General features: G+C 39.8%; 2 protein-coding genes across 2 annotated transcripts; both read right to left on the minus strand.

The window, feature by feature from the left end:
- Positions 1 to 1,859: 1,859 nt before the first annotated feature.
- On the minus strand, positions 1,860 to 7,750 carry si:zfos-464b6.2. Its single transcript, XM_005937964.3, has 5 exons — positions 7,712 to 7,750; positions 7,371 to 7,482; positions 4,942 to 5,143; positions 2,869 to 3,195; positions 1,860 to 2,245 (listed from the first exon to the last, which is right to left on the minus strand). Exons 1-5 carry the CDS (start codon positions 7,736 to 7,738, stop codon positions 2,107 to 2,109), a joined length of 807 nt encoding a protein of 268 aa, XP_005938026.3. The 5' UTR covers positions 7,739 to 7,750; the 3' UTR covers positions 1,860 to 2,106.
- Positions 7,751 to 14,447: 6,697 nt separating this feature from the next.
- On the minus strand, positions 14,448 to 17,686 carry LOC102307468 (mRNA decay activator protein ZFP36L1). The gene is made up of 2 exons (XM_005937963.2): positions 17,402 to 17,686; positions 14,448 to 16,822 (listed from the first exon to the last, which is right to left on the minus strand). Exons 1-2 carry the CDS (start codon positions 17,453 to 17,455, stop codon positions 15,602 to 15,604), a joined length of 1,275 nt encoding a protein of 424 aa, XP_005938025.1. The 5' UTR covers positions 17,456 to 17,686; the 3' UTR covers positions 14,448 to 15,601.
- Between the last annotated feature and the right edge of the window lie 9,167 nt (positions 17,687 to 26,853).

The raw sequence follows: 26,853 nt of genomic DNA on the forward strand, positions 1-26,853 counted from the left end.
TAAATGGGAAAAGACTAGAGCAGAAAGAGTAATTTCCCCACGGGGATCAATAAAGTACACATTATAATTGTTCTGGCTCCTTAAGAGTCACCACTCACGTTATGTAGTGTTATACAAGTTCATGCAATCTTTATTCGTTTCTGGCACACTGTTCATTTTATTTTGACATTCTACCGGAAGTGCTACTTCTCATTACTTCCTGTCTAACGGGAGAAGGACAGTTTGCTACTCCTGTGCCTGCCTATGCTGCCTCTTAAGCCAGCACAGTCTGTAAGTTGGCAGTAATGTTGTGTTTTACCGGTGAATGTTTAGCACTAACTGCCGTGTGTTGTTTGTGATATTTTGAGAAGGTAAATTGACTCAATGTTGTGCTTTATTAGTCATTAGCCTAAACGCTAATTAGCGCTAGCTAACCGCTAACGTTAGCTTGTTAGCTTGTTTCGTTCTGCTTTGCTTTGCATAGTAACAGGTCATAGTATCTTCTAATTGTAAGAATGTTTGCTTATATTAGCTCACATGGGATATTTTGTGTTTGTTTACAGTTTTACCATTCATCCATTCATGTATTTCAACAAAGCCATGCTATGCATCCAATCAAATAAATCCACCAGAAAGGAACAACGGTGTGGTTTTTCTACATGGGATGATGGTTGTCTGTCTGCCTAGTTAAGTGCGAGGGCAGAACAATAATTATTATTCTAAAAAGTCTGTAAAATCTTGAATAAAAACACCAGCGGGGCCGGGAGGGCAGTAAATTAAAACACAATAAAACATATCTGATGAACCAACTTTAAGAAGCCGTGACTCAAAGGAAGGAGGAGGAGTCCATAGCTCTGCAAGCAAAACTGTCCCAGTGAACAGCAGTGTTGGGCAAGTTACTTTGAAAAAGTAATTAATTATAGTTACTAGTTACTTCTTCAAAAAAGTAACTAAGTTAGTAACTGAGTTACAAGATTCTAAAAGTAATTAATTACTTGAAGTAACTATTGCGTTACTTTAAAAAAAAAAAAACGTTTAACCCTCTGGGGTCCAGGGTATAATCGGCCATTTTTAACTACTTTTGGTTTTCCCTCCACATTTCACCTTTAAAAACTATTTATTTGCCTCGTTTGGTATCTTCCTTTTCAGCACAACCTCACGTGTCTGAATTTACAGTCATGTTTTCATTTTTATGGACTGTATTAACACAATTGATCTAAAATCAGACAAAAAAACATAAAATCAGAGTAGAAAACGTTTTTTTTACTGTAACAACCACAAACATGTTTAATGAATCATGTTTCATAACTTTAAATGTAAATATAAATTGTCAATTTTAAAATCCTATACACAAGTTTTGCAAACGACAAAGTTATTTGCATCCATTTACCTTTTACCTTGATTTTTTTAAATAACCACTTCAAACTATTTACAGAACAATCAGCTGTTCTGCATTCAATAAGATGCCACAAATTATTTGTGCCACTCCAAATATTTCTGTCCACTATAAAAAAAGTAATGCCGTAGGTAACGCTGTTACAAGTAACGGCGTTACTTGTAACGCCGTTATTCCCATCACTGGTGAACAGTGACCAGACCACCACCACAACAGTCCAAACGCAGAGTACCGATGAAGTGACAGCCGACCAGGCAGAGTTCATTATTGATTCCGTGAGAAACATAAAGTCCAGACTATTACTGCTAAAAAAGTTATTCAGTACAAATGATTTGTTGGCTATGGAGCGAGCGTTTAGGAGAGCGATCTGAAGCAGAGGTGACAGGCTGATGTCATCAGCAGCTGATTGACAGGGAATTGACAGCAGACACCTGGAATAAGGACGTAGTCTCCCGGTACCCCTGGCTGTGGAACTGTGGTCTTGTATGACAGGCCAAGGTAAAAAAAAAAAATCCCGCATCTCCAGACATGATGCCAATCCAGGTAATTGTTCTGTTTGTCTGTTTTGCTTGGCATTATCCGCGTCCTGAAGTGTAACCGGTATCAAATACCGGAGATGTTGTCTACCATGGAGCGGAGGAAATCCCCCCCTTTAAAGAGTTCCTGAGAAGTCCCGTCTCAACACTTATTTAAGCAGCTGTTTCTCAAAGGGAGTTAGCTATGCACCAAGCCTATTGTGTGCTGTGCTCTGGTAGGAATCCAGTCTCTCTGAGCACTTTGTTCACAGCTGGTGTGAAGTGGGCGCTGTAGCTCAGCAGTCTGCCATCATAAATCAGCTTGTCTTTTGCCAGGTTGGGTTGTCTCGGAAATCTGCAAAAAAAAAGAAGAAGTATGAAACAGGTTTGTATGTGCTTAATACATTATAAGAGAGACAAAAGATTCAGAATAAAAATATCTAAAAATTACGTGCTAGCAAAGATGCTGTTGGAAGTATATCTTACAGGTAAAAACACAGTGATAAATAAGTAATTTTTATTTAGACAATTGTTTTGTATAAAGCACAATTTGTAAATAATTTGTAAATACATTCTTTACAATTTTCATCAAATCCTCCTGGAACTCGGTGAGTGTCCTTGTTTGGCTACCGTTATAAATTCTTTCTGACCCCAGAAAGACTAAAGAAACAATAGATCTTAATGCACAAGGGTGAAATCTGTAAAATGTATAAATAATATCCACAATATTCAGAACAAAAGGAACTAAGTGTTTAATAAATTAAAAGTCACTGCTCAGGAACAAAAACATGAATCTGTTGATAAAGAGAGGAAGGTGAAAGAAATATTAGTGTGGTAAACAAACAGATTTAATAATGGGTTTATCCAGTGAAGCACAGCAGAATAGCATTAAAAGGGAAACAGACTATCATGGGATTGAGCACAATTTTTGCTGGTTTTTGTAGCAACTAATGATGAGGAATTGTTTAACTAATTTACCTTGTGTGGTACATCCGTGCTATGTTCCTGTCAATCCAGGAGCAGCCGTGCTGTGACTTCAGAACCCCATGAACAGTTGTTGCAAACACTGCTCGAGGGTTGACAATGATCTTGAAGTTAGAGTAATGAGTCTCCTCAATGATTGGTTCTTGGTACAGGTGAGCCAAAATGTTCACACCAGTGACATTCTTCCAGTCAGTCTGTGGTGGCAGACTTTGGGATGCTGGAGGAGCCAACATGACATTGATGGGGAACACGTTATTTTCAAACATGTAGCACTTGTTGGCACCATATTGGTTCTCCAGCAGCGGCAACAACTCTACCCAGCTGGCAACAGAATAACAAGATAGTTATAACATGTAAAACCACTTGAACAGTACACAAGCAATTAAAGGATGACTAACCACAGCAGGAAAGTTGAAAACAATTTCAATAATGTGTTTTAAGTGATCTCTAAGTGATCTTAAGTGATCTCTCAAAGTTTTTCTTTGGATTTTCCCATATTTCAGCACCAAACCTTGGACTTGACCTTCTACTTTTAATGTTTGTTTGTTTGTTATTTCACTAACCTGGGAATCGTTTAGGCAAGTCTACTAACTTACTATTGGTGTCATGAATCCAAATTTTGGCTGACATTGTCATCAATACACACCAACAGGACACACCTTCTTATTTAATGGTTTTTCTTTGTTTTTACTCCTTTCTACATCGTATATACATACTGCAGACTTCAAATTTATAAAGCAAGATATATATCATTCCTATCAAAGAAAAAAAAGATAAATAGCTGACCAAAGTGTTGTATAAAAGAAATATAAGAGAACAAATTTTATTTATTTGTTGTACTTTCAAAATAAAAATCACTTATTCCTAACTTTAATAAGCTGAAGTTCAAATGAAGAAAAATGTTCAACATTGACTGAACAACAAGAGAACCGGTTTTGAGATGACTGGATGTCTGATGCTGACTGATAAAGAACTGACGATTAAGGCAAAGCTTGATGAGGCATAAAAAGTCAAAGCCAGATCATCAGGTTTCCGAATTTTTTTTCAATACATAAAATCGTTCAATAAGAATCTTTTATTAGTTAATGATCAGTTAATGATGGGAGCAGGTACAAAATAATAATATAAAGCAGGGGTAGGCAACTCCAGGCCTCGAGTGCCGGTATCCTGCAGGTTTTAGATCGCACCCTGGGTTAACACACCTGAATCCAATGATTAGTTCATTACCAGGCCTCTGGAGAACTTCAAGAAATGCTGAGGAGTCATTTAGCCCTTTAAATCAGCTGTGATGGATCATGGACACATCTAAAACCTCCAGGACACCGGCACTCGAGGCCTGTAGTTGCCTACCCCTGATATAAAGGAACAAAAAGCCTGTGACTAGAAACCTGGAACATGAAACATAAAAACCTGAGACAGGGAAATACGGAAGCACCGCTGCAGTTGTGGATATCAGGGGGAGCACCTCTGTTCACCAGGTGGTCCCATCAACCATGGTCAAAAGGTATGTGAAACCCTGTGACTGTGGTAGAGGAACCACGAGATCAACATGCACATGATCAAAAACATTTGCCAGGGATGAGAAATGGTTCAAAGGGTGCCTTGGTGTGCCTATGGACCTTTGCATGCTGGCATGGAACGCACGCTGCAGTCCATTCACTAACAGACCTGCGAAGGCCTGGCCAAACAAACTTGAAGCTGACCAATTTAACAAAGGCCCGGAACCCCAGATGTGATAGAACGTGCACTGAGTCAAAAACGTGACGACGCTATGAAACGGGGACCACCAGGGTTAGGGGATTATCCTGACAGAGGACAAAATGAAAGGCAGCAAACATCCAAAGAAGAGCTTTGAATGTCCTTCAAGAAGCCTGGAGAACTATTACTAAAGACTACTAAAAAATTATAAATATTGACTTTCAACCTCATTGACCTCTCTAATCATGCAAACTGTTCTTGTTTTGTCTTATATTTTGTATCTCCATGTATGTTTGCAGCACATGTTTTAGTATATCACTGCACATATTTTCCATCTTCATAATAAACCATGAAAATACACACACATACCTGATGACTTTCTGGGGCAGTATGAGCTCATCTATATCATGTAGAGCCACATATCTGGACTGGTACATGTATCTGTAAAGGCAGTCATTGAGAGCAGGAATCTGACCAAAGTAGTGAAGTTCACCGGGACCATGTACAGGCAGCCAGCCACGAGACACGTTCACATATCTGGACAGAGACCAAGGAATCACCTCCAGTAAACCTGAGAAAAAAAAACATTGGAAGCAGTTCAATGTCAGTAATTAAAACTAGACATTACAATTACTGCAACTCCAACCTCAAACTGAAATCATTGAACTGGTGAAATGCATTCTGGATCTTTATGGTGAAGCAGACACATGAAAACAAAACATTACCTATTTTTTTTTGTCTCAGTGAATAAGACTAGAGTAATAAACAACCTGGAGCAGCAGCAGGCTAAGAAACAACCCAACGCAAAAACTTAATGATCTCATTAAAACAACCTAAGGTTTTGGCTGCACTAAAAACAGACAAAACAGACTCTCATCTGTTGCTCTCAAACATGATCCAAGAATGAATGCTAGTTTTCATAAAGGTTTCCAATATTAGAACTGGTCTGTGTGACTAAGTGAAAGGCTCTGTTGTTAATTGAAAGGAAGGTTGTGTATAGGAAATGAATTACTGCTGTACCATGTGTGAAACAAAAAAATAAAAAATACATAAATCCACAGAGAACTATCAGTTCTTTTAGGTACTTAGTTTTAGTCATTTTTAATGTTTCCATTAAACATTAGAGAAACCAATATTAAGTATAAATCCAGTTTGTGAGCATTGGCCACGGAAGGATCCTGTGAGAGCTCATGCAGTCTTAATACTGAGACCACCAAACAGTTCCAGGTCTCTGTAATACACAGCAAGTCAAGATGACTCACTTGCATAAACAGTGAAAATCTGGAAACGTGGAAACATGAACATAAAGACACGGGAGAATCTGACAAAATGTGTAAGACAGTTTTAACTTTCACTCATTTCAGCTGCAGCCCTGATGGTGTTTGATGGTCTGAGAGCACATAAACAATACAAACTTGCAAATTTGATAGATCTATAAGTACAAATTTGTATCCTGTTTTAGAATTATATATCAAGTTTTATAAAACAATACAATTGTTATGAAAATGTTTATAGCCAGCATTAGATAAATAAATAAATAAATAAATACATAAATAAAATAAAATAAACATCAGGTTTTACAGCTGCTTCTATTGATGTGTGTCAGACAAAGACCAAAACTTTAGATGGGGGGAATTTGTATATCTGTGTCTGAGTACATGTGCATGTGTGTGTGTGTCCAACTCGAGAGAGAGTGTCCTTTCACCAGTTTTAAACAAAAGTCGACAATCCCCAAGCCGACGCAGGTGATCTTGAAGAAGTAGGAGGAAAGGGCAGAGAGTCATACACCGTCTTGTTATCTGGGAGAATTTGTTGTTCCAGCTTTGGCCCTGGAGCTTCCAGCTGGTTAGGGGAGGCCACCTAAAGATAGTGGTTGTTCGGGTTTGGTTTCTGCATTCCAGTTCCATCATTGGTCCACAGATCTATCAATTTCCCGTTGCGGAGTCGCAAGCTTCTCTATGATTTTATCCATATTGCGTTCAATAAACACTGTCTGAGTACTTGTGGCTCTACCCACGGCATCAATCCAGCCGGCCTTATGGGATTTTGAGCAGCTGTAACCGTTTCCATTAGTCGTCAGTAAACCAGGGCCGTGCCAGCTCCAATCAGCAAGAACCCCGTTATCATGGTTCTGAATAGGTAGATGTCTTCAACGCCCTCCATTCAGCCTGCCCAGGGTTCTCATTGAGAAGAGGATGTCAATTGCATCAAGAGACCAATTGATCAAATCCGTAATTTCTTGGTTAGAGAACAAGACAGAGAGAGTCTCTTTGAGTTAGACAAGACTAGACAAGGACAAGAGAAGCCAAGCAGGAAAGATGAGGGAGAAAGACGCGACCACCTCTGCCAAGAGCCAAACGACCCAGGTTAACATGTTTAATATGATGTCATTTTCAAAAGAATTGATTGGTCAGTAATGATTTCACACTTAACCTCTTGTTGATCTCTTATCCTAAAAATGATCTGCCCCTGAGAAGGTTAGGTTTCCTGTCTATGATGCCATATTGATATTCCTTGTTTAAACACGAACCATTATCATAGTACTGAAAACTCCAGGCTAATCCTGAAGTTGCCTGGAGAAGTCCAAATCCAGTACAAACTGGAGTGATTTATAGAGGAAACTATAGTAAACTAGTGTATGTTTTGATCACAAAACATTAGTTGTGATTAGCTGAAGGAAGGAAGTTCAGGGTGTTTGGCAACTTCACTCAGTGTTCACTGTGGGAAAATGCCTTTAGCTGGTGATGTGAGGTCATAAGGAAAGACACACTCAGACAGAAAATTATACCATACTCCACCTTTTTGTGTGTAGTAGTCCAGTATTCGTTGCGTTTCAGGACTGCAGCTGGTTTTATAGACAACCACTCTGTTCACTCCCAGTAACTGCAGCATCTCAAGACTCTGTACCAGCTACAATCCAACACAGATATTTGAGAAGGTTCAGACAACTGTAAGTATTAATATGCAAGGCAGGCAGAAAAGTCTTGCTTATCATTATTATAACTGTAAGGAATACTGGGAAAAAGATACATTTTCTGTTTTTATTTCTTCCTGTCATGGTCTGCATACTTTAGAAAACAAGTTTCAAAAATCTATTTTCTTCTGTCTTCTGAAAGCAAGAAAGCAAATGTCACTGTACCTGCAGCACGTTGGTAAAATCAAACATGGTGGAGATGTAGACTGCTGGTTCTTCACCTCTAAAAACTCTTGGTTGGGATCATCTTAAGAGACCACACAAACATACACTTTTTCCATTTCAATTTTGATAAACGAACTCCAATACTTTTTGGGTTAGATTATGTTAAAATTATGAAACTAAAGATTTTGAGTTCAGGCACATTGTGAATCAAGAATCTAAATATTTGTGTCACAATGATTTCTATAAAAGCATTTTGTTTATGGGGATAATGCGACAAATCTTTTGTGCGTCCTATTAATGATCAATGGTAATTGAAGAGGAAGCTTGAACCCAGGCTCAGGACATTTTCATGACAAGTGACAGCGCAGACATCTGCTAATGAGAGAACATGTTTTATCATCATAAACACGGTGATATGAAGCATCGTTAAAGTGTCACTTCAGTAATGTTGACTCATGTTTTTAATAGGTGACTTTAAAACACTAAACTCTAATTTCTGTGGTTATTTTAAGTTTACAGAATATAACACGTGGTAAGACGATGAGTTTTACTTCTCACCGTCCGTGTTATGTGTATCTATTTATCATGTATGCTGCTTTGCTCTACGGACTGTAAAATGTTTCACTGTGTTCATGAAATAAACCAGACTTTCACTGTCTGCATCTTTTACTGTTTTTTCTGCTTTTGTTCACTCCAAGTTTGACAAACCTACAGATATCCAGGATTAACTCACTAACAATGTGGAGCAGTCTCAGTGTATTTAGCTATTTTTTCCCTAAACACAACAGGCCTGTAGGCCTCACTTTGGTCATTTTGAATGCTGAAGGAGATTTGTTCCATAGACACCTTATACTAGTGTTTCCTGCACTACTATGTTCTATTTAAATCCAGATTCCTTCTATAGTTTGCAGTGAAATTTGTTAAACCGTTGCTTAATGGGACAGAAGTACAAGTCACTCTTTACTAACACATTTGTAGATACGTTTATTGCTGAACAACACAGCTAGCAGTCTCACACACTCTTTAGGTTTTTCAAGTTATGTGTGTAAGGGTTTAGTCTATCAAACCTCACCCTTTTCTCCCCAGTATCACAACAGTATGACTCCCAAAGTACAGATCAGTAAACAACCTATGATTCTAAAGCCAGAACAGAAAGATACAGTTGGAAGATGAATGATTGCGTTTTTATGACGCACACACAGAGGATCCCCAACTCTCTCATATAATTTTGTACCTCACTAAAGCGTACACTAGATGGCACTGCCTCTCTACATCTCATCCTGTAAGTCTCTCCATTTCACTTTTGCAGACTTGAATGTGGAAATTAAGTATCTGCTGCCAGCTGCCCTTTCTTCATTTTAAAACGCTACCAACAAAGATAACCATGGAAACCTTGAGATATATGATTTGTAATTCAGGACGTTTTTTTGTCTCGTGAATGCTGTTGTAGCTGTAGAGTTTAAGAATAGTAAATGAATCCTAATTCCCGATTTCAAGCTCAGTATGTTTACCACACTATGGGTACAGGTTTGATATTTGTTGGCTAAAATGATTTGTATTAAAATGCATTCACCAAAATATCTGTACTGGTTAGTAATGCCTACAGATACTGGCAGTTCCTAACATCTTGAAAAATGCAAGAGGACCTGTAGAGGGAGCTGCCAAAACACTCTTCAAGCTTAATGTTGTGTGTTGAGTTTATGTCTACGGGTAGAAATGAATACTTGCTTCAAACATGTTCACTTAGTCGTCATTTATTAGGCACATACAGCTAAAATGAATAGAATCCTACTAAAGATGTTGTTTGTGATGCATTTAAACTACTGAGTACTTGAGGGGGCTGTTCCAAAGTTTCCAATGTGCAACTTAGTAAAAACTGGACAGTCCTGCAACTCTGAATCTTGGGGCCACTTAAAGCTGTTGGCCCACTGACCAGAGTGTGCCAGGTCTAACGAATAACCCGGGGCCAGCATTCAAGCATTTCTAAGTAAGCAGTAAAACTTTGCTTCTTCTCTGTGGAGGTCATGTGTGAGGAGGTATAACACAAACAAACAGAAACAGGAACACTAGAGGATCGATTTCTCCGTTTGAGCTCCAGAGTCTGATGGCTCTGAGAACAAATGACTATGAACTTTGACATGCTTGGGGTTATAAAGGAATGTGGACACTAAAGCAGTGACCTTTTATTTGTCCCTTTTTATTTTCAGTGCCGTGGATTTCAGCATGTTTTGGTCGAACTTTTAGGGAAACTTTTGTTTAATATACTGAAAAGTAACAAATGCTATAAAAGCACTTTTTGTTGTGTTTATTAAAGCTAATAGCTAGAAATGTTCCTCAGAGGTTTTGCATCTTAAATACTACTACTTAAGGATTTTTTGTTACAGAGGTACGAATCAGATGGAATCAAGGCAGGGCAACTGAAACAGGCTGCATGCCGGTTGTCATCATTTCTTTAGGGATTAATAAAGTATTTTGATTCTGATTCTGCAGAGGCTTCAAAATATAGGGACTCTGGGGGTGAAAAATTGGAACTGGAATTGATGTGTGTTAAGTTTGTAGTCTGCAATCTTTTGAGTCTGAGAGTGAGAGAGTGAGAGAGAGAGAGGGGTAGTGATGGGTCACAAGGGCTAATTTTTTTTGTCCAGCCCTGACTGCATTTTGTGATGAAAAAATTATCATAACACAAATGGATGAAATAGTTGATTATTCTAAATAGCTAACAGCCTACAACTTATGAATGGAAAAGAATACTCATTAAAGACACCAGGAAGTCTTCCAGTGTCCAGTTTAGCAACAGCTTTTTACAGACTTGTTTTATGCCACATGAAATACACTGTTAATTGTATCTTTTTACTATATCGCTTTTGTTTTTATCATATAGAAGTTATATTAAATCCAGTTTTTATGAGTTCAAGGAAACTTTCCCGTTTTAGAAGATAAATAGTGGACAGACAAACATCTTTAATGACAATGTGCCCCTAGCTTCTAAAGACAGTGAAAATGTAAAGCCTGCAGAATTGCATTTGTCACAGCTTTACAGGGTTACTACTACTACTGCATGTGCAGTCTAAGTAAATACCGAGAACCATCGTCAACATACATTTCTCAGTGTTATGAAAGCACTTTAGTAACTGGTGTTTAAATGTCAGGTCTCAAGCAACTGAAGCAACATGACTTAAGCAAATCTACCTCCCACATGGATTTTTGACTTGAGCCATTTGTTTGCTTAATGAGACCCTCAGTTCCTCTGAAATCACAGTCCAGTTCCAGCAGCCAAATAACGTTCTTAACTTAAAAATACACAGTTGTGCCTCAGCATCACAGGTGAAACGTATTTATGCTTCTAAGTTATCTAAGTTTGCTGTTTAATTTTTGTGAGCATTTCAGGGTATTTGATGAGAGCCATCTGCTTATTAGGACACCTCCTTGAAACAGCCCAAGCCCATCCATTCCCTCCTAAGCTCCCCCGTTAACCAATAATTCTTCTTTTTCTCTCTAAGCTCAGCACAAACCCTTCCCTGCTGCTGAATTCTCCCAAATCACTTTATCCACCCATATCTGTCCACACACAGGGAAGCCACCCCTCACCCTCGCTCCCAGGCTGATTCCAGTTTATTCCCATTCAGCTGCATTAGCATACAGATGTTAGACTGAAAACGGAAAGCAGGGACACACAAAGGGGCTTCGTGGCCAGGAGGGGCGGGAGGGATTGAGGGGCTGCACAGGGATGGCCCTTGGCCTTTTTAAGGTCTTGACACACACACACACACACACACACACACACACACACACACACACACACACACACACACACACACACACACACACACACACACACACACACACACACACACACACACACACACACACACACACACACATGCAGAGAGAGAGAGAAATCCCCAGCTCCCTCATATAATTTTAAAGGACAGAACATAAGAAAATATCCAATATACGATTATTTTTATACCCTGCCAATGTCCCACATGTGAATGTGACTAGGCTGAGAATGTGAGCGGGAATAATGAAAAGAAAAACCAATATTTTTTAACTTGGACTGAGATTGTATGTTTAATTCTAGTTGTTTAATTCTACCAGGTGATTCAGGTGTAGCAGCAGGTTCTGTGGTTTAAGCTGCAATAATGCACCAGAATGACTCAAGTCTGTCTGAAAGGACAGAGTTGAGTGTTTCCACTTAAAAGATGACAACGATAACTATGTGGAAATGAAGTATCACCAACACACCGTGCTTTTCAAATATGAACACAATCACAAATCAGGCCCTGTTGAGCCCGTCAGGTGTGTTTTCATTTCTGGAAGTATTTGTAGGCTGCAGGACACACGATGCCCAGTTTTCTGGACAGTTATGATTTCTATTCTCAAATGGGCTCAGTCTATCATCACACTAAATTTGTGTGATCTGGCAGGCTAATACCCTTTGAATGCTCAGTATCACACAGTTACAGTTATGCTCTTACATAGGGCTCAGCTGGAAAATGTAAAGTAAGCGCTGGAGCTGCAGTGCATATGCAAAGTTTTATCTGGAACAAAGTTCCTCTATAAACTAGTTCTGCCACTCTGGAGCCATGCAGACAATGTCTGTGAGACAGCTTTTTTAAATGCCCAAAAAGATAAATAAAACTGCTGTTTTTGTACGTTACATACACAACGTTTCACACTTCTAGCCTCGTTAGCATCTCAGTCCAGAGTGTCAATGTGATCACTATTTAACTCTTAGAATTAGAGGAAGTTTAGATAACTTCCATCAATTCTGTCACTGATTTCTATTTAGGATCATTCGAGTGCCATGTGTCATCAGCACTCGTGTTTCATTCACTGTTTGGTAACTTTTACTATCAAAACTATTTGGTTAATGTTACGAAACACCAGATAGACATTTTACAAAATTCACCATATTGTGCATGAAAAGTTCAACCCTGTCTACAGTGATCATTAAAATATGGGATTGTTAAAAATAAAATAAAATATTATTATTATTTTTTTTTAATCATCAAAATGTGGCCATTTGTGCCTTTAATATTAACCATAGGTTATAATAACAGCTTGTACGAAGAACATATGAGGTCCGGGGCAGCACAATGTTGTGCAGGGAAAAAAGAAGTATGTAATCATCTCATTAAAAATGGATCAGTATTGATTTTTTTCTGTATATTTTGCTTTATTGTTTTGAATTCAGGCATTTTTTCCCTACAGTAATAGTTTAATACACACACACATATACAGAGTGAGAGAGGGAGAGAGAAAGAGAGAGAGGGGAGGACCTCAACTTCTGCTCCACTTTGTGTGAATAGATGGAAATCAGTCACAAGTATCTCAGTGCCCCATTGTGTTCTGGGAAGTCTTTGTTCGAGCATCTGTTGCCCAAACATTCTCCCCAGTGTCACTCACTCTAAATTGGTCTGTTCAGACGAGTTGCAACAAAACTCACTCCCCTTCCCACAGAACACACTCCCACACATAAACACGCACACAGAGGGGAGGGCTGGGAGATTCCCTAAACACAAGTAGGAGAAAGAGTTAATCTTTGTTCCTTTTGTTTGTGAAGGAAACACAGATGATTGTAAAAGCTCTAAAAACAGTGGCAGGATCTTAAAGTGATGCTCGTGGGAAAGCTTTGCCCAAAAACGAACATTTGAGTTATTGATTTCCTGCTCAACATGTGCTTTTATTTTTGCCATTGCCTTTAACTCAGGAGGAATTTGTCCTCAGTTGCTCAAATTCTATGCAGAAAAACAAACACTGAAGGTGTAAGCCTTTTTCCAGTTGCTTCTTCTGAGTGTTATTCAGCACTAAAGCTCTTTAATATTTGCATCACCTGTTTTTATGTTTGAATATAAAGATGGGAAAAGGGATTAAAAAACTAAAGGGTTTTTTTGTGATTGATGTATGGATGTGAGAATTCTACTGGAAATGTTGGTGAAGTGAAGTAAGAGTTTACGTGTTTATGTGGGAGAAAGGTTAATGGGCTTCAATAAGGTACTTTTTGCTTTTTTGTAATCATAGTTTACATATTAAATAATTGACCTAATTCTTAGATTCTGACCTTAAGAAGGTATGGTAACAAAAGGAAACAAGTGTAATAAAATTCAAGATAGGATTCTTATTTTTTCAAGGACTTTTATTTTGAAATAAAGGTGGACATATATATTAAGATAAAGAGCTAGCATATCAACATAACCCATGGAATGTAAACAATAGATGCACTTAAATTATGTAAATCAAAACACGCATTATCCAACAACACAATATAGGTTCTGCTTTGAAAATCAAAATAAATAAGACTTTAAGTTAAAAGTTACAAAAACAGCTTGCTGTCAAGCCAGCAACAAGCTACAGCAACAAGAAGCCTCTCTGGACTCAGGACAGGTCAGAGAATTTTCATGAACAAAAAATTTTTTTAAATCTGGCCTAAATTTTATTTGAACTCGCGTGATTTCACCTGCCGCTCAGAGACTTGGCAAGCTAGCGTGCAACAGAGGTCGACCAAACACATTGTCATTAAACCAACTCGGATAGATTAAAGTCAACTATAAAACAAACTATAAAAAATTTTGACCACGAGACACAACGGTCCTCATGTGCAGGACATCACCGCACTTTTCGCACATTACAAAAGATGTTTTCGTTCTCTTGGTGGTTTTGGTGTATCTCATAATGTACCGACATTTTTATTTGCCACTGCTGGCTCACATCAAAGTCTTGTTTTGCTTTATGTTTAACAGGATTTATCAGTTGAAGAAAATGTTACGTGGATCAGGACGTGAGGCTTAACGGAGAGGAGAGTAGACTCGCTGTGCGCTCACACCGACACCAAATGGCAGAGGATGCTGGAGAAGGCACTGCACTGCTTGTGGCGTGAAAGCTCAGCGAGTCTTGATTTCTGTCAGGCCTATAAGCCAGTAAGGCAACATAAATACAGAATGCCAAAATGTTTCACGTCCTCCTTCCCTCTCCTCTCCGCAAGCCTTCTTAAAGCTACTGGAAAGTGTAAAACCAAGCAGATGGACAAAATGAATGCATAAGTATAGCATAATTTCTCAGGCATTATTAAGAATGCATAAACACAATCACAAAGCAAACATGACATGAACAATCAATCGTACACAAAGCAATAAATATGGCTAAAAAAAAGTGTTAGGCTATAGTAATAATTATAACACTGTGTATCACCTGCCGTGGCTAGCAGTACTAGTAGGTTAGGAGAACTCTAACTTTGGTAACTAGAGTCAGTGGGATGCCTACACCTGGGCTAGATTTTGTTGCTAAAGCATTTAAAGTAGCTGACATACAATCAATTGATCAGTCAGTGGCAGCATACAGTTATTCAACCGTCTTGGACAAGAAGCTGGAAAGAATTACAGTTAAACTGCCCAAAATATGACTGGAGAAGTGCTGTAGGCTTGCATTGTTGAAACTGACCTGCAAATAAACCCAACAGTACAGAGCGAACAGCACTAATGTTAAATTCCTTCATAAATAAGGGTACAGGGAATTCTCACACAGAACTCCCCTCTGAGCAGGAACAGCACAGGGATGAATGCTGAGCTGAGTGAAGAACCCTCAGAGTAGTCCCTAAAAATGGGTATACAACAGTATACAGCAGTAACAACGGCATGAAAAACAAGCTTAAGAAAAGAAAAAAAAGGAAAAGTCAGCTTAAACTGGACGAACACTGAGCAGCGCTACAACTGCTTGGATGAAAAATGCAATATGCACAAAGATAGGTACTCTGCTGGATTTAAGAGGGAACAGAAAACCCAATGTCTTAATTCTTTTTGAAAAGACCAACATCATATACTGGCCACATAGAGTTAAAACTATTAGACTATATATCCCTGATTAAATTCAGCCCTACAGTAAAACCCTTCCCTACTCGTCTGAAACAGAAAGGCGGCTGAAGATGGGTAGTCGTCGGCCCTCGAAGCTCGGTGACTCTGTGCCACTGGAGGAAGAGCTGAGGGAGCAGGAGGATGTGTAGCCTTCTTCAGAGAGGGAGTCAGCTGAGGAGCAGCGCTGAAGGCTGGGACAGGCATTCAGGGAGGCTGGAGGCTGTTGGGGGAGGAGGTAAGGGAGGCTTTTGGGTGTGAAAGTTGAGGTGGGACACCGGGCGCTGACAGAATCGGTCACGGCGAAGAAGCGAAGAGCTGAATCACCGCTGTCACCAGCCAGGTCACCGATGCCAGAGAAGGGGAAGGGGTAATGCTTCAGTGGGCCGGGTTCGGGAAAGAGAGGGGAAAGGAGCTCAGGGCTTCCTACGGAGGACGGAGGAGGAGAGACAGAGGAGGCCCTGGTGAAAAGGAAGGAGGAAGGCTGTGACTCCTTTACTGGCTGGAAGGTCTGCGGAGAGGAGGAGAAGCCTGCGAAGCTGAGGCTGTGGCGCAGCAGAGGAGGCCTGAGCTTCTGCTTCTGTGGAGACGCAGCAGCATTGCCGGCATTGAGCTCATCCGCGTTGTGAATGAAGTGGCAGCGGGCACCGTACGGACAGAAGCCTATGGTGTGGAACGTGCGGCAGGGCTCTGTCTTATATTTGGGATGACGGTTGAGGCCTCTCAGCTCGTCCATGCCGTGAGCAAACTGGCACTTGGCGCCGTACTTGCAGGCCCCACTTTCCTCATATGTGCGGCACAGTTCCGTCTTGTATCGAGTGGAGATGTGTGGTGGTGGTGGTGGAGGCAGCGTGGGTCTGGAGGAAGAGGAGGAAGCAGCTGAGGAGATGGAGGTGTTACTGATGCATAGGCCAGGTGGGGGGAGTAGCAGTGGTGGGGACAAGTTGGCTGCTTTGTCCTCTCTCCCTCCCAAACTGTTGCCCTCGATCATGCTGACTGAGCGGTCAACTCTGAAGGGGATGTGGCTGAGCGAGGAGCGGGGAAGCTGACCCTCCCTGCTCCACTGCTGGTTGGAGGTCACATTTAGGCCCCAACAGGCTGACTGGGTCATCTCACAACTGCTGCTGTTGAACTTGGAGTTTGGGAGGGTCACAGGGCAGAGAGAGTGACGTCGCTGGAAGCCGAGCACCCTTTGACTGTGCTGCTGCCGTTGCTGCTGGGAGCTGGTAGACGAGCCATCTGTCGCCTCCAGGCTGCGGAAATTCTGTTGCACAAAAGGAGAGAGGAGAAGAATAGATGAGTGCCGTGCATTCCTGGAGCGCTGGAGCGGGGCTTGCAGGGCCAAGGCGAGCTGAAAGGAGATTTTAGAGTTGCAGCTAAAGCCAGAGGTCTTATAAATTGGATTTGCTCAAACATCTCTAAAGTTGTACAAAAAAATCATTTAAAAATAACACATAATTTAAAAGAAACAGCAAACAGCCTGTTTTCCTGTTACTGTTTCATTAAATAACATTTAAAAATTGCAAAAAAAAAATATTAAATGAAGCCCCCAAAATCTGAAAAAGTTAACACGTGACACTGTAAAGTTACAACATAACACAACTAAAGATTGAACAGCTTTTGACACCATCTGAATCTGAATTTTCTACAAAATATTAAAGTTTAAACCACACTCATGCTTTAAATTAGACAATAAATTTGTAGCATTTCATCACTTTATGTTTTTAACACAAATAAATGAGCTTAATAATTTACTCCTAATTCAGCTCGTATAGGCACAAGCTGATCGTGTTTCAGGCATGCTGGTACACATATATAAAGGTTTTTGATCGGTCTCTCTCACCTTGCAGAACTCCTCATCTAGTTCCAGGAAAGGTGTTAGAAAGTCGGAGGGCATGGTTAGCTCCACCGTCCTCACCGAGTCAATGAGCTGTTGTCTGATCTCACAAGGATATTAAGCACAGAAGTTTTTGGGGTCCAAAGAGAAGGAAAAACAATTCTGAAAAAGCTCAGGAGTAAAATTAAAAAAAAATATTTTGGGGGAAGGAAAAGGAAAAACAAAAGTAGCCCAGTCTGTTGTGAAGGAGACAAGAAGTTTGGGAAAAGAGCAAAGTGTCCCCAGGAGGAAAGTCACTCAACCATCTGTTGGAATCTCCTTAAATAGTTGGGGAAACCCACCCACCTCCTGCCTGTGTGCTTCAGGGGGCGGGCAGGGAGGGGTGTGTGTGTGTTAATGTGCGTTAATGTGTGTGTGTGTTTGGGGGGAGGGGGTCCTGAATTGTAATGGGCAGGGAGGGCTCGGAGAGAGGAGGAGGGAACTGAATGAAGCTACTTTTCTACCCATTCATTACCAAATCCTTAAAAGAGGATTTTTTTTGCGGGGCGGGCGGGGGGGAGCAGGCTCTCATTTTATTTAGGATCAATACAGCTGAGGAGTTAATGATAAACAACTTATTGTCATAAGGGGAAAATATGAAAAAAGTATATCTGTATTCCCCCCGACAGAGGCAATCAGCCTGAAAATGAGCGATGCTGTTTATTTATCCAAGAAGTTTTTATACATCCGTTCTTCCGAAATGATGATACAATTTATTTGATAATTTCAAATTGTATTTATTGTTTAGCTACTGCATTAAAATAAAAATTCATATAGATTCTGGGTCTAAGTTGACAATAGATTAAAAAACATTGTTAAAAAATGAATCATAGTTACTTTCACATTAGCAGGTTGTCCATGAATGAATGTTCTGTCACAATAAAACATTAATAATGGCCTGGGATTTTTTTATGAGTCTGATTTAAGCCTATAAGACCTCTTAGTAATTTTCATTATTTTATTTTATTTTATTTTTTTAATTTTTCCTTTCTGGTTTAGATTTGATCTCGTAAAGCACCTTTCTTGACTGGTATGCTTGAAGTATGCTATATTCCCTTTATACTTAAGAAGAACATTCAGGTAAAACTGAGTTGAGCGATCTCACATTAGCTTCCGTTTCATGGCCTTTGTGTGTGGGGTCTGGATGTCTCCCATATGTCCCTTTCGTCTGTCTCTGAGTCTAAATTTCATTTATGTTGAATCCAAAACACCCACAGGTGTAAACTGAGTTTGAAGATGTCAGAAAAACAAAACAGCCAGTCCCTTGTGAACCACACCCAGTTTTGTGAGTAGTTTAAGTTGTTCAAAGATATCCCAGAGGTGTTACTGCTCAGTCATTTCAGGTTTTTCCAGAAAAAAAAAAGAAAGAACAAAATAAAACAAAAGAAATTGATTGGACCAAATGTTGCCACCATCACTGAGCTTTTCATCAGTTTCAACTGCCAAAATGTACTCTGTCAGTTACTGTTACGTCTGTGGCCTCACATTTATGAGAGATAAGAAGTCGTCCTTACATCTGGGTCAGTGGTGAGTTTTCATCTTCACAGATACTGTTGCTGTGCTGCTGCACTGTAGCACTGTGGACAATGCAGGCACATTTCAGGCAGCGTTAGTGTCGTTGTCGGCCTGCGTGGTTGTAGAGTGCAAAGGGTTTAAAAGCCACGCAGGAAGGGTGTGACAGAATTTCAAATGGGTGATAATGGTGCAGATTTTTAAACAATTGTTTGGGGGAATTATTGATAGTGTTCTATTATTATTCATCTACAGGCCTATTCATGTTTACAGCTTGAAAAGGGCTGTAGATGACTGAGACACAGATGAAAAGGCAGGTCAGTGTTCAGGCCATAAAAATAGCTTAAAGACTGAGTGAAATACCTGAATGGTGAGTTTGACGATTGTGCTATTTGCTGCATGAAAATGCAAATGTCCTCTGGAGCCTTAATCACAAAAAGTATTTTCAGTTATGCAAATGCATCCGAACCAGATTATTTCCTCTGTTTTCCACTTCTGTTTAACTGTGAAAAGTATCCCCACTCGATTTTACTGGAACACCAAAGCTCACATATAAAAATGGCTTAAGAAAAAAGAACTACAATTACCAAAGTGCATTAAAGTAAGAAACTTCCATTTGCTTGGCCATACATGTGAGTCAGGTAAAGACTGTGCTTTGAAATCCTAGGATACATCCTTGATTGGATTTTCAGAATATAAGGACCAATGCATTTAAAGTCTTTATTGCTCAGAAGTGGAAATTATGGTCAGTTTGTGTGGGTCTGCGGATTGAGAGGTTGTGGGTAACATACACATACATAACTACATGCATTTCTCAAAAGAAAGACAGCAGTGTATGACCTGAGGGTGTTGGCAACATGGCAGGTAAAATGCTGATTGATTAAAAACTTGACTTGAACAGGACAGTGAGTTCACCACAAAAGGGAAGAAACCCCAAGAAATAATGAGAAGCACAGATGGAAATCATTACACAAAACAAACTGTCCACTACAGTCACTTCTTATGTGTGGGAGGAGCTAAGCTGAAGGACCAACGATGTCACAACTGAGATGCAACAAAAAAGACTTGATATTTTTTGCCTCCATTTGTAACTTTTTCTCCTCCTGTAAAAGCACTGATGTCTGAGTGGCGATACCAGGTTCAGGAGAATACTGCAGTAAGCACTTGCACTCTTAACGCTGGGGTAAATGGGGCGGAGATGTGGTGATGTCACTGTTCATGTTCAACACAGACAACACGGCGAGGACCGTGCTGTTACCATCAGCAGTGATAAGTACCCAGAACTGTGAAGATGTCTGCAGTAGACAGTTTCCTGAGGAATCTTGTTACTTAAACACACTCTGTGTTTCAAAACAAACAAAAAACAAAAACTCAAATTAATCCCAGGCAGCCAAAATCAAATGAAAATGTATGAAAATCTATAAACTGAAATGAACAATGTAACTGTTTGTGTCTGACATGGAACGAATTTGAAACTGATTACAGCTTTCTCCATTGATAAGTTAAAGGTGAGATTTAGAAAGGATAGTTCAAGGTCATTAAAAAAATTAGTTAACTGTAAAATAAACAAGTAATCAAAAAATCAACTAGACTAATGCTATCACCGAACAGAAACGGGTAAAACCCTGATTGTGAAATTAATAGAAAAACAAATCTGAAATGAAAACAGACAAATGGAAGTTTAGAACATAAATGAAAAAAAGTGCATTTTCTTAAGCTTTGCTGTTGTTTGTGGCTTTTAGATCTGAGTGACAGTTACAAACACAAACTGTAAAGAAAACACGTCTTATCACAACACCTCGCCGATACAGTACGTTACTGTAGCAAGCGTGTGTGTGTGTGCGTGTGTGTGTGTGTGTGCGTGTGTGTTCAGGAGTAAAACTGTAATTCAGTGTGGTTTCCTCCCTGTGGTCATCAGGTTAGGTAAGACTTTCGTTATGCCTTTCCCCCCTTACACCCCCCTCGCCCCCATTTTTTCAGATCAGTACATGAATCTGTTGCCTCTCCTTATTTTCCTCTCTCTCGCTCCGTTGCTGTGGTCGGGCCTTCTGAGTGACACAGCAACTGAATCTATTCTTACATAACCAGTGTAACTGTCTGTGGGTGTGGGGTATGTGTGTGGGTGTGTGTATGTGTGTCTGCTTTAGTGGCTGTTTCCTTGTGTATTTTTGCTGTTACAAAATGGTGGTTAAACTAATAACCCACAACACGAGCGCAGAGGTGAATATCTTCATTGCAAATAATTGTACCCACAGAGTGGATTCATCTTAAAGCCGGCTGTCGGTGTTAGACCAGGGCAGAGGTAGTTCTGTGGAAAACGTTAAGTCGAATTACTGTTAGAAAAGAACACACGACTGATAATGTTGTGTTGGGTTGTGTGCATAAAAGTACCACAAAATGCTACAAAGTGGAGAACTCTCAGCTCTGCACAACTGGTGTGAAGTGGGTGTGAAAGCTGCATTATCCGTTTTGGTTACAGCTAATGGTTGTCGCAGACTTCCTGAATCCAAAAAAGGTGTGTGAGGAGGGGATTTCCAAACTACACCACCATCCAGCATGCAGGGTGACCCGCATTACTGAGACAGAGTGCACCAGTTTATATTCATTCATTTATTCACATATTTAGCTGTTGTTCTGTTTAAATACCATAATGCATGAATTAATGGAACGCTTCTAAAAACAAAAAAACTACTTTTAATCTTTTTATTAAAATTATTTATTTTATTATTTTATTTTAACATAAAAAGACCCATTATAGATGCAATATTCAAAGCTAGCATTTGACCAAAGTCAAAGTGTTAGTGTGCAGCGCATGATATCTTCCTCTGTAGATAACAGAAAAGAGCTTTTCTGCTCTTTCTGCAGTGTATTCACTCTGCCCACAAAACGCTGCAGCACTTATTTATTTTTTTCTGCTGTGAAATTATGATCCTAAAATGGTTAACATTGTAATTGCGAAGCTTTGTGCTTTCAAATGACGTGTAATTTGATTCAGAATGGGCCAGCAGCAGTGGGATTTTCATTTGGTGTGTTGGGAGGATAATTATTTACAGATGAGGCAGAAAATACATCTAAAAAATGACCTTATGAACTGATATAGAGCTTTGAGTGGACTTATACATGTGTTAGGAACTACTATCAGGGGTATGTTCCCACAGTCATGGTGGTGGGTTACGCTCTGCTGGCCGAGTCAGTTAGCAGTAGTTTGGGTGGAGATGAGGGAGGGGCAGGTTTACAGAGGCTGGCAAAAACAGTAAAACAGAGGTTGGTGGTTAGGTCGTATGTTTTCATCATGCTGACAGCCAACACAAACATGGGAAGTGACATGTGTCAGTCAACACTGCTGATACTTTGACAGCCCGCTGGTGTGCGCTCTGAAAATACAAGCTGTACGCAGTTCTAGAATAACTCCGAGTGAACATGCATGCAATGTAGATTCGTTTTTGCTTTGTCACATTCACACACACAGTGTCGCTGCCTCTCTCTCTCTTGCGCACACAGACCCAGCATGGTTTTCAGCCCCCTGTCTGAGCCTGTCTTGGCCTCTTTGTCGAAGCCAGCGGGACAAGAGCCCCATTGTCCCGAGGCTTCTCCATATGTTCCCATATTCATCTCAGTGAAGCTTTATGGACAATACCGGCACACAGGATCTGATCAAACTGTCCTCTGAGGCTTAAGCCAGGACAAGAGCTCACCAGAAGCCTCACGTGGCTGTACTGCAGTGAACTGCAAATGGTTGAACAACTGATCACTGAAGCTGGTCCCGGCAATAGTGAAAGTTGGCTATTTGATGATAACACAGGTTTATGTACTTTTAGATGACCAAGGTCTCTCCACCTTCAGCCATAAGTTATCCTAATCCTGTGTTTTAAATTTTTGACCTCTTTAGATGTCTATTTTATTTTGTACCCTTGAGACTTTGGACGAAAAAATAAATACAAATTTGGAAATCAAATATTTTGATAGTGTTGGGGGTTCCTGCTCAACATCTATGAGTACTTTGAGCGCAGGGGGTTAATGTCAGGACTCAGACTCCAACACTCTTGGTGAATTAGTCCATATGAATGAATCTAATAAAGAATACATTCTAACATAAGCATCATTTTTAGCGTACTTGTTATTTTATTTTCAAGATTGGAATGAGTTTTTACATAAAATCAGTCTGGGAGTTTTTGTATTCTTTCATGCAGCTCTGTTGGGTAGAGGGACGTCGTTTCTTACAGAAACTCATGCTGTTTAAATCGAATAACCACGCTTACTAAATTAGACTCACAAATGCCTTCTGACCGCAGCGGACCATTGGGCACTTGTGGATGCAGACAAATAACCCTGGTGTACGACAACAAGGGGTCAAGTTACACATCGGGGTTTTTTATGGGTTGCTAAACAAAGGTGTAATTTTTTTAGTTGCAATTCTTAAAATCTTCCTGTGCATTCAGAGTCAGTTGTGTGCTAAAAGAACAAAGATTATTCAGACTACCTGTGAGCATCCTGGGGGTTATCAGGTGGTAAACGAGACACTATTGTCAGACTTCTTTGAATCTACTCTTAAACGCTTAGAGCACATCCTCTTTGGAGCAGCAGTGTTCCACATAAAGTCGCTGGGATTTTAACTACCTAAATAAAATAAAAAAACAATTAATGGTTTTGATATTCATCCTGCCATCCTCCCTCTCACTGCCCTCCATTGTCATGGACGTAGGCTCGTTTAGGTCATTTCCATTTCAGGGTGGATCTGAATAGTCATCATGTGACTTGTTTACAAGGATATAGTTGTTGTGTTGTTTGTCGTTAACACATCATTAGGTTTCATAGTTAGTGCTATACCGCGGATCATTTTCACAACCTTTTCAAACTGTATGACAAAACTGGTGACTGCAGAGGACCGAGTGTTTTCTACTTTGTGTGGCAAAAGATTTTCCTCCTGTGGCCTTTGGCACAAGTACAAACACTGGTCATGATAGCGTAGATGTTGTGCGCTCTGTGTGTGTTTTTGTGTCAATAGCGACCGAGCTCAAAGTAACACGTAATGCTTTGACAACGATAAGAACAGATTTGAACATGATAGTGTCAAAAATGTTCATAGATCAGTCTTGAACTCATATTTGCATTTAAAATAAAAAGCAGGGTAAAAAAAAAGAGCATTAAAGGTGGGTGTGGTCACACCTATGAGTAGTAATTACTACTTTATACACTCATCGACAGGTTGATGGGCGTGTCTAATGTGATCTAATAAGAACATAGTTTCTATTTATCCTTTTATTAATGAAAGTACCATTTTTAGACATGAAATTAAATTGTTACAGTATCAATAGTAATAGATATAAAAAGGTGTACAGGATTTCATTCATTTGTTGTGCATATATGATGGAGGAGATTAGACACCTTTGTCTTTTTTCAGAACATTATTTTTTATGCAAAAATGAGAAATCAAGCATTGAGAAGCAAAGGAAAAGTGGCACATACACTTAGCTTCAAGGCTGATGGAAACAACACATCAGATGAACTGGAGAACAGACACAGATTTTGGACTTTGTTATGAAGACAAAAATTATCCATGAATCTTTTTGTTTTTTGGCTGAAACTTGAGAACTTGGGAATCGTCTGTTTTTGGAGTAATATTTTCTGTAGATTTAATATTTTGGATTATTGCTCAAAGGTACTCAAGATGTTAAAAAACAACTATTAATTCATTAATTGAAAAAGAAAACATTTTTTATTTAATTGCAAATGAACCAACAGATAACAAAGTAGCTGACTGCACTAAAGAGACATTTTCAAAATTGAAACTGTGGAAAAATTAGTATTAATAATATCCTTGTCATTCGTTCTGTGGTGGAGCCATTGAGTTCTTTTTGTACCCAGGGAATAAACTCGACACAAACACGACTCTGTCAGCAATAATAAAGCACACAGCAACTCTATCTGCTTTTAAGCTGGTGATTTATGGGACCTTTTCGAAGGTGCCAGGAAATATTTCCAGCCCTGATAGGAGTGAAACAGTTTTAAACGGCCGATTAAAGTGGAAAGTTGTTGAGATTAATGGTGACTACAGTTGAGAAATGAACGTGTCGTTGATGCTGAGAAACAAATGGTGACCCAAGGATGTTGGTGGCTTTTATACAGAGGTGGATAAATCACTATACAGGGACCTGACTCTTGTGAGGTCACACCAACAACTGTGTTAGGACAAGCTGCTAAAGGAGGATATTTCACTTTGTCTTGGCCTTGTTCCATCTACACAGCAAGTTTCCTCTCTTCTAATTGTGCTCCCAGCCTTTGGAAAATGGCTGTAAAAGGGAGATTGATGGTTGCCGTCCTGTAAATACTGCTTCTGGGATTTAAAATAATAGTGGTCACTCACCTCTAACCAGTGCACAAGTTTATATTTTAAAAGGACTAAGAGACAAAAACGACAAAGGGATACTGAAAGGGTCATTTATTTTCATTAAATCTACTGATTAAAACTGAAGATTCATCTTTAGATTCAATTCAATTCAAGGTTGGGAATCCCAACCCAGTCTTTGTTTCATTTCAGGTACCTGTACCTGTGAATCTATGAATGCACATTCTGTTTCATTTCTTACTCATACCTGCAAAGGTGGACGCTCTGTAAACCAGGACTGTGTTTCCAGCTCTTGTCTGCTTTTAGTCTCTTACTGACCAAATCAAATTCAAACTACCCTTGGTTGCAGGTAAACGAATCTGATGCAGACAAATGAGGTCACATGCTAGTTGAAATAATTGAAATTGTTTCAGTTGTTGAAATAATCAGCTATACGCTATTATTTTGTTAAAATTTGCTTTTTAAAAAATGTATCTTTATTATTAAAGTATGAAAATGAAGTCTTGACCCAGTTTTCTGTTGACTTTCTCCAGAAACTTTCTGTAGCCCTAAAAAGGCTAATCTAGCTATTCAATTCTTAGAGTGCGGAGCATCCCGTTAACAAATCCAAAAAGCCTTTTAAAGAAAATCATAGCAGCATGAGATGTGTTCGCAAAAGCTATGTATAGGGATGGGTACCGGTGTCCGGTGCCATGATGGCACCGGTTCTGACATAAACGGTAGTAACCAGACCGAAAAGCAGCGCACATTTCGGTGCTTTATTTCGGTGCTTTTTTTTCCTGAGCTGTGATACACTTTAGATTCTAGCCAATCATTTTACGTTTCCGAGGATAGTAGGCGGGTCCAGGTACGTACATTCTTTTAGAGCAGACCTACAGATTAAAAATGCACAAGGCAAAAGTCTGGCTGTACTTCACAGCAAAATATGCAAACTCAGCAGCCTGCAACAAGTGCTTTAAGCTGATACTGTGATACTGTCAAGAGGTAACACCTCGAATCCGATGAAATACCTGGCGACGCATAGCGAGCTTTTTTTTAAAAGCCGAGAAATGCGCCGTATTTGATAGCTTGCTGCGAGACCTCACACCGAGCGCATCTACTGCGGGTGTGGTGCCTGTTATCGGACCCAGATTTAGCAACATCCCCCAAAAACCCGAAGAGGAGAGTACTGGCCCCTAGCCCTGCCAGTGTAGCAGAAATGATGAGGATGATGATGCAGCAGCAGCCGTTCTTCTCTGCGTGAGTAGCTTCATGTTGTTCGTGTGTAATTTACGTTGAGTAGGCTAACCACGTTATTACATTAATGCATGTAAGGTGAACTAGCAAACACCATCATAGCTACATGCGGCTGTCTTCTTGTTTGATGGCAGATACTCCCTTCACCCTGGCCAAAAAGGCTAAAATGACCAAAGAAAAAGAGGGAAACAGCTGAACATGAGAGGTTTTTGGACAAAGTTTGTGTTTTTTCCATTGTTTAAGCACTGCTTCCAACCAAGAGTGATGCCATATATGCCCCATAGCTGCAGAAAAGGCTAACATTGTTATCTTTTTACAAAAAAAA

The sequence above is a fragment of the Haplochromis burtoni genome, unplaced genomic scaffold, assembly GCF_018398535.1.
Source record: "Haplochromis burtoni strain Fernald_Lab_line unplaced genomic scaffold, NCSU_Asbu1 Contig_238, whole genome shotgun sequence".
Classification (NCBI taxonomy): domain Eukaryota; kingdom Metazoa; phylum Chordata; class Actinopteri; order Cichliformes; family Cichlidae; genus Haplochromis; species Haplochromis burtoni.

Coding starts and splice junctions, on each gene's coding strand:
- si:zfos-464b6.2 (XM_005937964.3), bottom strand. CDS start 7,738: ATGTTTGATTTTACCAACGTGCTGCAG. Junction 7,483..7,711: donor ATTTTACCAACGTGCTGCAG/GTACAGTGACAT, acceptor GTTGGATTGTAG/CTGGTACAGAGTCTTGAGAT. Junction 3,196..4,941: donor CTGCCCCAGAAAGTCATCAG/GTATGTGTGTGT, acceptor TTCTGTTGCCAG/CTGGGTAGAGTTGTTGCCGC.
- LOC102307468 (XM_005937963.2), bottom strand. CDS start 17,455: ATGCCCTCCGACTTTCTAACACCTTTCCTGGAACTAGATGAGGAGTTC. Junction 16,823..17,401: donor TAGATGAGGAGTTCTGCAAG/GTGAGAGAGACC, acceptor TTTGTGCAACAG/AATTTCCGCAGCCTGGAGGC.